A 13,030-nucleotide genomic window follows, 5' to 3' on the forward strand; every position below is an offset into this window, starting at 1 on the left:
AATAAACTTGTAATTTTTCAAAAGTATAACTTTTTTTTGATATATGCAAGGTTGAAATTAAAAAAATATGATTCTTTATTCTTCATTTTGAAAACCTTAGTTTAGGATCAATATGTTATTAACCATGTGCTAAAAACTCAAATCTTAAATGCTTGATATTTACGAGAGAGTATGATCTCTTATTAAATTTCTCATTCATTCAACTCAGTAAATCCGACCAGTGTTATGCAAACTATAGTCCCAGATGTGTAGTACAAAATTTTTTGGGATGTAATAATTCAAACAGTTTATGTGAAAAACAAATTTAAGCTTTTTCTTCCAAAATCTTAGAAAGAACTTTATTTTTACTAGTGACGATGAATAAAACATTGAATATTTATCCAGAAGTCACGGGAAAGATATACACAAATAATGGGACAGAAAGAGTTTGCACACCAAATGGATTATTTATAACTTCCCAAATAGAGCCCAGTGAGTTAAAAGAAGCTAAAATAAGAAGTAAAACAGAACCAATGATAATGACCAAAGAATTAAATAGGAAAGTACTGATGAGCAAAAACTTTAATACTGACCTTTTCCTTTGCTTGTTATGTTTATACTTGTAATAAAACCAGTGTCTGGTTTGTTCTGTGAGTTAAAAACATACACTTGAACATCCTCAAAGGTTCTGGAAGTGTTATCAATTATGGAATTAACAATTTTCTCATTTATTCTAAGAGAGCAATTGTAACGAAGATTATCAACGTATAAGTGTGATATATTTATCAGTTTATCACCCACAGAATTAAATCCAATCCAAAAGTTTGAAACATTATTTGTTGAACTAATATAAGGTTCTGCGTTTGATGTAAACCATAATCCAAACACCCTATTTCCGTCTTTGGAAATGAAATCAATAATGTTGTACTCAGATGTATATGAAACATAGGTCACTTTAAATGAAACAAAATAATTTGCACGAAGGGTCTTTAACGTTGTGATATAGTTCGACTGTAATATGGCAAACTTTCCAGGTAAAATAACTGCATCTATAAAGAATAGCCCATTATATGAAACTTTGAATCTTGATTTTATTGAAGAATATTGAAAGTTATCTAAAGAAAGTTAAAAACTTAAGAGTTTAAAACCACTTTTAATTATACTTTTAAATAACCAATTTTTAAAAATATTTGGAGAAATTCTTTTTCTCTCCTTTAAACAGCTTTTCACATTTTAAAGAAAAATATTAATATTTTAGTTTCTTTTTAGGAGCAAAGAAACGTTGAATATGAACATCTAAGTAATTGAATTTCCAGAAACCTTGTCTTTTTTGAATTATTTTTATACAACAGGAACATAAATAAGTCTATTTACTTTTGTACGCTTAAATGTTAAAGCGGGTGCCTTTAAATTTGAACGCAAAAAAGTAATTTTTACACTATTTTTTTGAAAACTCTTTTTAATTTTAAGGCAACAAGTGATGCACCACTACTATATCTACTCAAGAAAAAAATTATGTTTATTATTTCAGCAAAAGAAAAAATGTTTTAGAAAGTAACTCATTAATCATTAACGAATATATTTATGACTCTTTTATCCCCTGGGTGCGACTTTTAAGTGAGCTGCAAATATTCTATAGTCACAAAATATAAAAAACAGTATATAAAAAATACAGTTAAGCACTTACATTGAAAAGTTTTGCTGATAAGCACCATAGCGACCTTATAAGAAAACAAAAACCATTTCAAACTTTTTAGTCATTGTACTAGTATCTCTTTAATTTATTCAAAAAATAATTAAAATATAATGTTAAATAGCTCTATCTAATGTTAAATAGCGCTATAAAAAATGTAAAAATGGAATTATTGAACCGATAATAAATAAAAATGCAATATTGGCGCAATTTTGCGGTAAAACAATATATACCCAATATTGGCTACATAAAGTAGCCAATATTGGGTATATATTGTTTTACAATATATACCCAATATTGTAAAACAATATTGGATATATATATTAAAATGTGGACATTTTATATTGGGACAATATTTTCAGCAATATTTAGCCAATCTTGATATAAATACTGCGCCAACATTGCGCCAATATTCCTTGCTACTAGGGATTAATTCAAACCGCTGAAAATATTTACCTGGTTTTTACAAGCGTTAAGAAACACAATGAACAAAAAATTGGATGGAGCACTATCAGCAAAACAAAATCAGTTTTTAAGTAGTTTTTACACTCCATCTTTGATGTTTGTCCATGTTTTGCTGCGCGACTGCCTAATACCAGTAAATTACAGGTAACAGGTATAAAATTATTTGGAATTTTTTCGAACGGTTTTGATGTCTTATAATAAGTCGCTTGCAAAAACCAGGTAAATATTTGCAGCGGTTTGAATTAATGGTTTTAAAACTATCAATAAAAAGTTTCAAAATGGAGTTAAAAGCAGCGTCGTTTTTAACGGAAAAATGAAATATTCAAATGTGAATTAGAGTACTTTTTCTTTGTCAAAAATAAAAATGAATACCATTTTTTTCAGTTTCAGACAAAGATCTTTCAGAATCTGCAAAAAAAAAAAAAAAGGGGGGGGGGTGCGAAACCAGACAAGCGCCCAATTTTTAAATAGATTAGTGAGAGAAACTTTGAACGGAAAGAAAAGTGAGAAACGTTCTGAGAAAGCATTAAATAAAGTATTATCGTAGGGATTTCAGTCACGTGACTTTTCCGTGTCGCAAGTTTATCATAAATAAACGCGATTTTTTCGGCAACTTTTTCGGCTAGCTATCTAATTTCAAACCAAATGGACCGTTCCCTCTATAGAAAAAAACCGCGGTGCATTTTGGTCTTTGTATTCACCGAAAATAAACAAATTATCAAAACATATTATCATGTCAGCAATAAAAAAAGTTGATAGCTATGAAACTAGTTTGGAAAATGATTCAAATACTATTGATATTGATCCATGTTTTTTTAAAAACATTTCAATCGCTACTCAACCAGTATTTCGAGAAATATCTAGTCAGTTTAACCAAATAGATGCTGAAGAAGTTGTACAAGAACAAATAAGCTCTTGGTCAAGATGTCTTTCCTTACTACCTAATATAAGCCAAGAAAAAATACACAAATATTTAATTATAGACGATAGTTCGACTGATTTCGGAGCTAGAGGTGCTTCAAAGCATAAAATCTCTGGGTATCAGCTATTTAAGGAGAACTTCGTTAAAAATTTAGTTGTAAAACCTAATGTCAAGATTGAAATAAATTCTTTTCTTGTTAGAGCTAACGTTTCAGCTTCAATGAAAAAAAATCAGTACCTTATTTATGTACATTTTTGTCAAAAAGAAAGAGATATTTTGTATGCTAAATGTAATTGTAAAGCTGGTATGGGAGGATGCTGCAAGCATGTTGCTGCAGTATTATTTCAGTTAAATGAATATAAGCTATTAAATTTAAACTCTTTACCATTCGATAAAACATGCACAGAAGTGTTACAACAATGGCATGTTCCTGCTGAAGGAAAAAATTCAGAACCAATTAAGCTTTCTAAAGTTTCCTTTGAAAAGAGTGATTTAGAAAAGGATTTAAACAACTCACGAAAGCGTCCTTTTGTATCAAATTACTTTCCTTTGGGATGATGTAAAACGATAAGTTTTTGTTTTTGAGCGAATTATTGTTGCATAATGGAACACAACAAGTTATGCCACCGCGGTATTTTGATGTTGTTGTTGACTCAACAGTATTATTTTCTTTAATAGAATGAGTTATTAGTTTATCACAAGATATTGTATCATTTGAAATCATTTTGAAAAGTCTTTTTAAATTAAATTACTTGACTGTTTATTTTAAAAGGCTTTAACACAGATTTGTTTATTTTCGGTGAATACAAAGACCAAAATGCATTGCGGTTTTTTTCTATAGAGGGAACGGTCCATTGCCCGTTGTATGCCTTTGGCAAATGCTAAATACAAATGTTGTTCTGTGAAGGTTATTCTTTGAAGTTCCTTAAAAAAGATGCCAGAAAATTTTTCAAGTTGTTTTCTTCATAGTTATGTTAGTTTACACATTTTGACAAGTAAATATGCTGACTTACACTGCTTTTTTGGCATTCTAGCACCTCAAAAAAGAATATTTAGCTTACTAAATAATAGTATTTGATATTAGTTTTTATAACCATTTGCTTTTTGTATCTGGACTTATCAATTTAAAAAATACACTTTCCATCAGTTTTTCGATCTTTTTCCTAGACGCCATTATGGTATTCCGTTTAACCTACATAGTTATCTACATGGATATTTAGAAAGCGCTTATTAATGTGATTGATATATAATTAGTTTTTTATATCTAGCTTTTTGAAATGCAAAATAGAGATCTGTATTTCTGGTATCAAAATTTAGAAGAAAAAAGCTTAGCCAATGTGTGCACAGTTTTTAGACAACACTTTTTTCCAATTTCCAAATTGCTAAAAATGACCTTACTTTGTTTTCGAAATTAAAAAGAGTGATTCAAAAAGTTAGGTTGCTCACTAAAAAAAAGAAAGAAGAATTTTTGCTTTTAAATTTTATATCACCATTATGTGAAACAAATGTTCAACCATTCTTACAATCAACGTCATCTGAAAAAGAAAAAAATCTTGTTTAAGACCTACATCTCAAAAATAAAACTCTGAAGCGCAAAGTTGAAGAAATCGACAGTTTTAAAAAAAGTTTCTGAAAACTACTGTAACCAGTTGAATGGTCTTGAAAGTGATAAAAAAAAACAACCTAAATTAGCTGTAAAAACCAGAAATGGAGAGAAATTAGAATTTGTAAGACAAGCCATGCAGTGTAAAGCACTATATACAGCAACAAACAAAAGCCTGTTGAGTCTAGAAAAAAAGTTTACCACATTGAAACTAAAGAATAAAACAAACAAAATTCGAAATTTAAACAAGAAGATTGTTTATCGAGATATAAAGTTGAAAAAACAAGAAAAAGAAATTGATGCATTAAAAGCACAATTTGAAAAACAATCTCAAACTTTAAATATGGAATTCAATAACCTTAATCAAATGCTAGAAAATAGTAATGCAAAAGTTGAAATGTTGTGTCAAGAAAAAAGAAATCTCAAAAAGAAATTAAACCGTGTGAAAAATAATTTAAGTAAAACAAAGGAAACAATTTCCTTCTTGTCAATTAAAAATCTCACTTTTTTAAAGTCAGAAGTTAAAGATCTTAGTGAAAAAGTTGAATCATTAAACAAAGAAAACATTTATTTAAATGGTCTTTTAGAATTGTTGGAAGATGAGAAAATTGTAACATTTGAAAGAGGACGTTATTCAAATGATATTCGAGAAGTTATCATGGAGCTGTTATCATTAAATGTCAGTATGAACAAGGTCAATGATGTTATTAAAACTGTTTTAAAGAAACTTGCAAAAAAAGGAATTATAAAACTTCTTCTAAATCTAGATTTATGTCTGAAGCTTTAATTCTTGCACAGCTTCAAGTATCAGAAGAAATGTTACATAATATTGAAAAAGACACAGGAAACTGTTTACATGGAGATGGAACAACCAAATATTAAAGACATTATCAAAACTTTCAGTTGACTACCAAAAGCGGTAGAATGCTATCATTTGGACTATCAGAAATGGCCTCTGGAGATGCTGCATTAATTCTGAGTTCTTTAACAGAAATGTTATATGATATTTGTGATATTCTTGACACAAAGGACACGGAAAAAAACTTTGCAAAGTTAATTTATTCATTCAAAACAACTATGTAAGATTTAGGTTCTGTCAATCCACTATTTAACAGTAAGTTCAAAGAAATGAGGGAGCTATTGTTACCAAAAGTTATAGAACATTGGGATAGTTTAACAATTGAACAGATAAATGAATTTAAGGATATGTCAAACTTTTTTTGCAAGTTACATCTTTTAACAAACTTTGCAACTGAGACAGATAAAGTACTAGATTCATTTGAAAAAGTTGCTCTGAGTGATGCTCATGAAAACACTTTTGCATTTAAAACTTTGGAATCTGGGGTTGCAAGACTGATACGCACTGCATGTAAAGCATTCCCCAAACGAGGTAGTAATGAAGCTGGTGTGGCAGGATATTTCTATTCTTTTCTCATTGGAAAAGGTGAAGATAAGTGAATGTTTGCTTCTTTTTTAGGCAATAAATTTAACATTTTGTTTTATAATGGGGCTGCACTGTATTATCATTCTAAATCTATTAAAGAATTTTTGTGTCAATGGCCAAATTCTAATAATCTACTAAAGGCAGTTAAAGAAGATATATCAAATATATTATTTTTAGCTGAATCTCGTGCACTGGGTATTTTTGATAAGCTTATTACTGGTCCTCTTTGGAGACTTATTGAAGAAAAGAAAAACATTCTTAGCATGAATAAGTATTTATTTCGTTTAAAAATGAAATTGTCAGATCTTTGCAAAGATGCTTCTCCGATGCTAAATGCAACACCTGTATTTGACCCAACTGATGTTAAAATACATAAAGATAAACTTTATGAAAAACTATTTGAGGATACTGGCAATATAGAATTTGATGTCTTGGTGCAACAGTCATTAGAAATAATTTCCCATGCATTTCTAATAATACTTGAAAGACAAGCAATTGATCAGCTCCCAGGCGGTAAATATTGGAACTCAGATGATCAAATTCAAAAGGCTGCTGAAAATTTACAAACGACTAACAAAGCTTCAGAAAGTGATTTTGCAATTCTGGATCTACTTATTCGAACTAAACCAAATGCCAAAATTCAAACAATTCAAGCATATACTATGTGGTACCGAAACAAAACTTTGGCATGGCTGGATACAAAATCAGAAGAAGAGCGTTACATTTTAATTGAAACAGCTTCTCATAGTGTTGAAAAAATGAAATTAAAGTATAAAGAGCGACAAGTAGAGTTAGTTTTAAAGAAAATGTCAATGTTGAGAATAAAACAGCAACTCAAAGCAGATGCAGAAAAGAAAGCATCAGTAAAAAAAGCAAATATGTTCATTGAAGCTGTTTTTTAAAACTAAAGTTTCTGGAAATAAACGTATTGACTCAAATTCAAGTGAGCTGATGGAGAACTTGGTAACTATCATTCGCACATGCAACTTGCCTCCACCAGAGCAAAGGAACAATACACTAAAACAAAAAAGCCAAGGCACTGACTTGATTAAGAAACAAAAAGAAGAGTTGTTTAGAAAGTAAAAGGATTCTAGAACGTCACATCTTGCAAGACAAAAAAAGGTCCAGTTTTTACCGACTTTATTAGATGATCGAGGTAGTTTAGTTGGGCGAGTTGTTCTTCATAAAATAAAAAAAGTTGATGAAGAAGAGTATTTTTGGTGCAAAGCAGATGTTGTTAGAATAGCAGAAGTTGGAAAAAAAATCAAGCAAACATTATATGATGTTATTTACACATTTCCACTGTTATCTGACTTTGATAAAGGAGATATGATCTTGTTATAAAAGGTATAATCACTGAAATTTTTTTTCAGTATTTATTAGTTTAAAATCTTGTGATTGTTATTTCAGATCCTACTATTTAAATGTAAACAAAGATAAATCTATTATATTTTTTTAATGATAATCGAATTTATTATTAACATTTTACTTTCAGGAGCATATGAACACTATGAAATATTTTAAAGATTGAAAAAGCTCTTGTTTTCAACTAAAATTGTTTTTTATGGTTTCCACAGAGATTTTATTGCTTATGACCCACTTACATATTTTCTTCACTTTCATAAGTGTATATGAGTATGTTCACTCTAATAATAAAAAAGATAATAGAAAAAACTCTTGTTTTTTACAGCTTTCACAGAAATTGTGTTTTGTTCGTCCCAATTCCCCCAAATGGGGAAACGAGCCCTAGGATTCTTAGATATTTATAGAATTTTCATAAACTTTTGTGAATTTGTTCACTCTTATAGGATGGAAAGATATTATTTTTAAACAAAAGTTAATTTTTATACTTTTTAATTAAAAATTGCTACTTTTCACCCAAATTGGGAAGCCCCAAATGAGGAAAACAAGCCCTTGTATTCTTAGATATTTTTTGTATTTTCATAAATTTATGAATTTGTTCACACTTACAGTTTGAAAAGGCTCTTGTTTTTAATTAAAGTTGATAATAATGCTTTTTACAGAAATTTTGTTGCTCTTGGCCCATTTACCTCAAATGGGGGAAACGAGCCCTGGGATTCCAATATAGTTTCTAGATTTTCATAAATTTATATTAATTAGTTGACTCTGACAATTAAAAAAGCTCTTTTTCTTTACCTAAGGTTAATTTTTATTACTTATACGGTGATTTTATAGCTCTTGACCCATATGCCCCAAAAGGGAAAAAGAACCCCTGCTCCAACTATATCACAAAAAGAATTTGTATAATTGAATACATTGATTCCTTTAATAAAAAAAAAAAAATAGAATGAGTATACTTAATTAATTCTGCTCAGCTGTTAGTCTTCTCGTCGAAGTCAATTGAAAAGTAAATAAAATTTTTAATTTCGGTGCCATAAATCCTTAAGAAAAACTTCACAAATTTCGACCCGAAACAGGCATTATTGGGCAGTACACAAATTGTCATAACTCGGGAACCAATTATCCAAATTTAAAAAATTAACTCATTTTGAAATCGTCTATATTTTTCACATATTTTGGTAATAATTATGGCTAAAGATAATAAAGATATTAAAATCATGTGAAGTGCCTAATTATCGATTAAATAACGTTTTTCAGGATTTATACCTTTATTTAAACCTAGCTATGAGCTTAATTATGAAAATAACTGAACACAAAAAATACTTCTTTTTATGAATTTTTGATTCAATTATCCCTAAAAATTAATTTTTTTTTTTAGATGTCGCTGATCCACTAATTTTCTCTTTTATCATCTGCAGGTAACATTAAAGACAATAAGTATATCATGTGTTATTAGATGATTTTTATTCTTACAGATATACTTACTTCAAATGTGAAAATCAAAAATCACGTGCCTTTAACTCTTGGTTGATGATTTCCGCGATTGAAACTAGCTATTTGACTTATTTACTTTGATTTACGGGAAATAATTTGCTTTACATATTGCAATTGAAAGAAAAATTCACTTATCTTATTCAACTTTATCTTTAAAAAATTTTAAACGAAACTATAAAGTTATAATTGAAAAAAACAAAAAGGTTTTAAATAAAAACTTTCCTACCAGTATCAAGAAGTCCACAAACATTTTGTTTTTTTAATAAAAGAGTTTTATCTTTAATACCCTTCTGCTGTAAGTTGAGTTTACTATATTTTTCTTCATTCAATAAACATTTTTTGCAGAAAACCTGAAATATTTATTTGAAGTTTGTTGCAACATAATACAAAAATTTAATTTTTTAAAGCAGTATTGTTCAAACTGAATTTTCAAAGTTTTATAAATGTTACAGTTTCAGGAGAGATATTAAAACAAAAAGGAGCTTTAGTAGAATTTTGGTATAAATAAAGAACAGCTTAGTATTGTTTGCAATAACAGGTTCTTAATTGATTGTATCTATTTCTTGTGTTTACTCATTTGATTTCACAAAAATGGTTTCTCGCAAAATGATTATTTAGTAAAACTTATTGAAAAGTTTTTAAAAGCAATTTCACAAGTTACAGTTTTTGTCAAATAAAGCGACAAATACTCTATTAGATTTAAAATTCGACTCTGTGCGGGCCACTAAAATAATCTCACATTATTATAACTTCTGCTAAAGTGTTTTCTGGATCATTGTCCGATTGAAACTTAAAATAATTGAAAAATAATGGACACTTTCTTAACCTCCAAAATGTTTTATTTTCCTTTAATAGGTGCAAAACTAGAATACGTTTACGATCTACAGTCCAATATCTGTTTCCTTTTGTTATCTTTGTATAAAAATGAGAAAGCAATAAATTTTTATTTAGTTTAGTATATTTTTCCTATTTTCCTAATAATTTATGATTTGAAAGTTTGTGATATGCAGAAAATTTAAACAAACTTATTTGATGTTACTCTGCTGCAATGATAATTTTTTGACTGTTATAATCGGCTAAAACTTCAAAGTGTTTTAAAACAATTATGTATCAATTAAAGAATGTTTTTTTTTTTAAATTTACGGATTTTCACTTCACGCTACTTTTTCCTGCTGTCTTTTTTACTACATTAAAAATTATTCTAAGAGTTTCTATCTGTTAAATATGTCACAGACATGTTTTCTGTCGATATAAAATATGTCAGATATACAATCTATTGGCATAACTTGAAACAAATTTATGTTTGTGAAAATTTTTACCGACATAATATGTCTGAAATAAATTTTCTATATACATGTTTTGACACAATTTTATGTCTAAGATATTTACTGCCGACATAAAGATTTTCTATCCACCTATTTTGACTTAAAATCTTCTTTTAATTAAAATTGGAAATAAAAAAGAAGAATTTTCAGTGATTTTTAATTAAAAGTTAAACCTCACTAGTTACCATTATGAAAAAAAATGTTGTAACGCAAAAAAAGGCAATTTTCTATGGCAATTTAAGAAACCATGTACAAAGAAAAAGGCGTCCGGTGCCAAAGAAATTAAGTTAAGTAGGAAAAAAATAGACCATTTAATGGTTCGAGCCATTTACAGCATAAATTTTTATGATCAAATGGTCTACAAGGAAAAGGAAATAAATCTTCGGCAGAATATTTAATTCCGTTCCAGGATCCAATATATCACAACAGAATGATATGGTGGAATAATTTATGTTCAAAACAAATCATAATAAAAATTTAATTTTTAACCTGCGCGGGGTTTCAGATTGAATAAGATTAACCATAGGAGAACCAACGAATTCAAGCAAACACGTTCAACTTTTACGCTGGAGAACGCTGCACCGTAAACTACTCGCAAGATTTCATTGAGCCGATTCCATTTTGTTTTCTGGTTTTTCAAATTCGCCAAAATTTTGAATTCAACGCCTAATGTTACTTGTGGTTCATCAAAAACTCATTTTAAAATGAGTTGAAAACTATCTTGATTTGGTTCTGAAATTGCGTAAGTTATACCTTGTCTGGTTTCTCCTTCTGTGTATTCAATTAAACGGCGTACTGGAGGTTAAACTGAATCGCGCTGGAGGTTGATGTAAATCAACCTCCAGCGCGATACGTTCAATAAATTGAATCTCATCGCCATATCAATTCTTAGCAACCAAAGTAGCTTCAACTTATTCGATTTCATCCACCTTTTCTATTGTTGACGGAAAATATGTCTGAAAATATATCGACATCTTGTTGCGCTCAATCGCATAGTCATTCAAGCCTACCACGCTTTATTATTGTAATATAAAAAGCGAGCATTTTTTGCTCCTCTGTCTTTTACAAATTATAAAGACAGTTCTTAACACGTTTTCTTATAAGTAAAAATAAAAATTTCAATATATCTTATTTAATATTAAATCACAGATTTATAAAACCATTTATTGCTTTTAAATCAAAATTTGATTTTTGAGACCTTTACCAGAATTTTTTAGTTATGAAATGATAATGCTGCATCAAATTTAGATTAAACCACTTTATCAAAAATGAAAAAACAGCAAATATTTTCACAAAAATTCCATTACTTTTAATTGAATTCTTCGCCATCTTTTTATTTGTTAGTTTTGATTCTATTTGCTAAATTTGATATCTAAGTTTTCTGATAAAAAACGACATCGGTTAAGTTAAACCTAAAAACGGATTTTTTTGTTGTACAGTTGGCTTAAAAACAAAGTTGAATACTTGTTGAATATTTTGAGTATTGTTAGTATAAAAGTTAAATATTTTAGTATTCATTATGCTATTTGATTAAAAAAGTTTTTGGAATGTAGTTTTTAAAACTTGTTACCTTTTTATAATCCAAAAGTTATAACAGGTTGTGAATTTCAAAGGGGCATATGATTATGATTATGCGAGGGACACGTAAATTGTGATTATACGGTAAGTAATATTTTAAACAAAAAAGTTTTAAAATTTTTTATTTATCTACAGTGTCGTGAATAAAGTCTTAAAAAGGTAATTAGCGTGTTTGAAGGTCTTAAACTTTTGTAGGTGCTAATGTGTGTAGGTGTTAATGTTTGAAGGTGCTAATGAGTGTAGGTGTTAATGTATGTAATTGTTAATGCATTAAATGTGTGAAGATGACGCGATTGTAAAAATGTGTAAAAAGAGAGTGTATTTTATAAAATGTATTGATTCGCAGTCAGATGTAAAAAATATTATCAAGTTCAAAAAGTGACTCTTTAGTGTCCCAGGGAAAGTCTAAATAACTCCCCACAACAGAAATCATACAGTGATAAATTAAAAAAACTAAAAATGAGAGTGTAAAAATGCTGCGGATTTCAATTGAAAAAACGATGATGTATCACTAGACTAAAAATTTTGTTAGCGAGCCATTACAATCTATAAAAGCAAACCTTTAGATTAATGCAACAAAGAACGATTTAATGAAACGGCATTAAATAGTTCTTTGTAGCATTAATCGGCATTAATGCATTTATTTTTAAGCCGCTGAAAAATTTGGACGTAACGTACAATACAGTATCGGACAAAACATGGTCGACAAACTCAAATTTAGAACAAAAGTTGATCAAAAACTAAAAAGAACTAGTAAAACAATTCTACATAATAATTTTTAAATAATTTATTATGTTCTTAAAAAAATTTAAAACGTTTGAGTCATCCTATTAATCACAAAAAAAACTACATTTTTCCTAGGACAAAACAAGGTGAACATTAAAAAAATCGACTGAAAATTCAAAAATATTCAAAAATTAACTTATTATTTTTCAAAAAACTTCAAAAGTTAACTTAATATTTGATAGGACCTCCGTTACTTTTAATTACTGCTTTTATTCTTCGAGGCATAGACTCAATAAATGAGTCATTAATTTTCATACCAATCTCTTGCCAGGCCTTCAAGATTTGTTCAAATAATTCCTCACTGGTCTTTACATTTGCACGCTAAATCTTATTGTCAATTATATCCCACAAATTTTCTATGGGATTCAAGACAGGGCTT

The 13,030-nt window shown here is 28.7% G+C and overlaps 1 protein-coding gene and 1 pseudogene across 10 annotated transcripts in view; one reads left to right on the forward strand and one right to left on the reverse strand.

Moving 5' to 3' along the window:
- Positions 1-9,294, reverse strand: part of LOC149890532 (uncharacterized) — a 59,462-nt gene extending 50,168 nt beyond the window's left edge. For 3 of the 9 annotated variants that reach the window (XR_016450489.1, XR_016450488.1, XM_090080933.1), the window contains exons 1-3: positions 9,189-9,294; positions 1,667-1,700; positions 573-1,028 (exon numbers count right to left, since the gene is read on the reverse strand). Coding sequence is in view for 4 of the 9 variants with exons in the window: in XM_090080933.1 (XP_089937059.1) it covers positions 573-1,028; positions 1,667-1,700; positions 9,189-9,212 (514 nt within the window). In the remaining 5 variants the exon portion in view is untranslated. Of the gene's footprint in view, positions 1-572; positions 1,095-1,666; positions 1,701-9,188 lie in introns of all 9 variants that reach the window. The other 6 variants (XM_090080934.1, XM_090080932.1, XR_016450490.1 and 3 more) reach the window with 5 other exon arrangements.
- LOC145186167 (uncharacterized) lies at positions 4,337-7,581 on the forward strand (annotated as a pseudogene). Its single transcript, XR_016450486.1, has 2 exons — positions 4,337-6,106; positions 6,284-7,581. The product of XR_016450486.1 is annotated as an uncharacterized LOC145186167 (transcript).
- Positions 9,295-13,030: the final 3,736 nt, after the last annotated feature.

The sequence above is a fragment of the Hydra viridissima genome, unplaced genomic scaffold (assembly GCF_058129835.1).
Source record: "Hydra viridissima isolate aposymbiotic clone 2 unplaced genomic scaffold, HvirCarnegie_v1 scaffold_3, whole genome shotgun sequence".
NCBI classification, from domain to species: domain Eukaryota; kingdom Metazoa; phylum Cnidaria; class Hydrozoa; order Anthoathecata; family Hydridae; genus Hydra; species Hydra viridissima.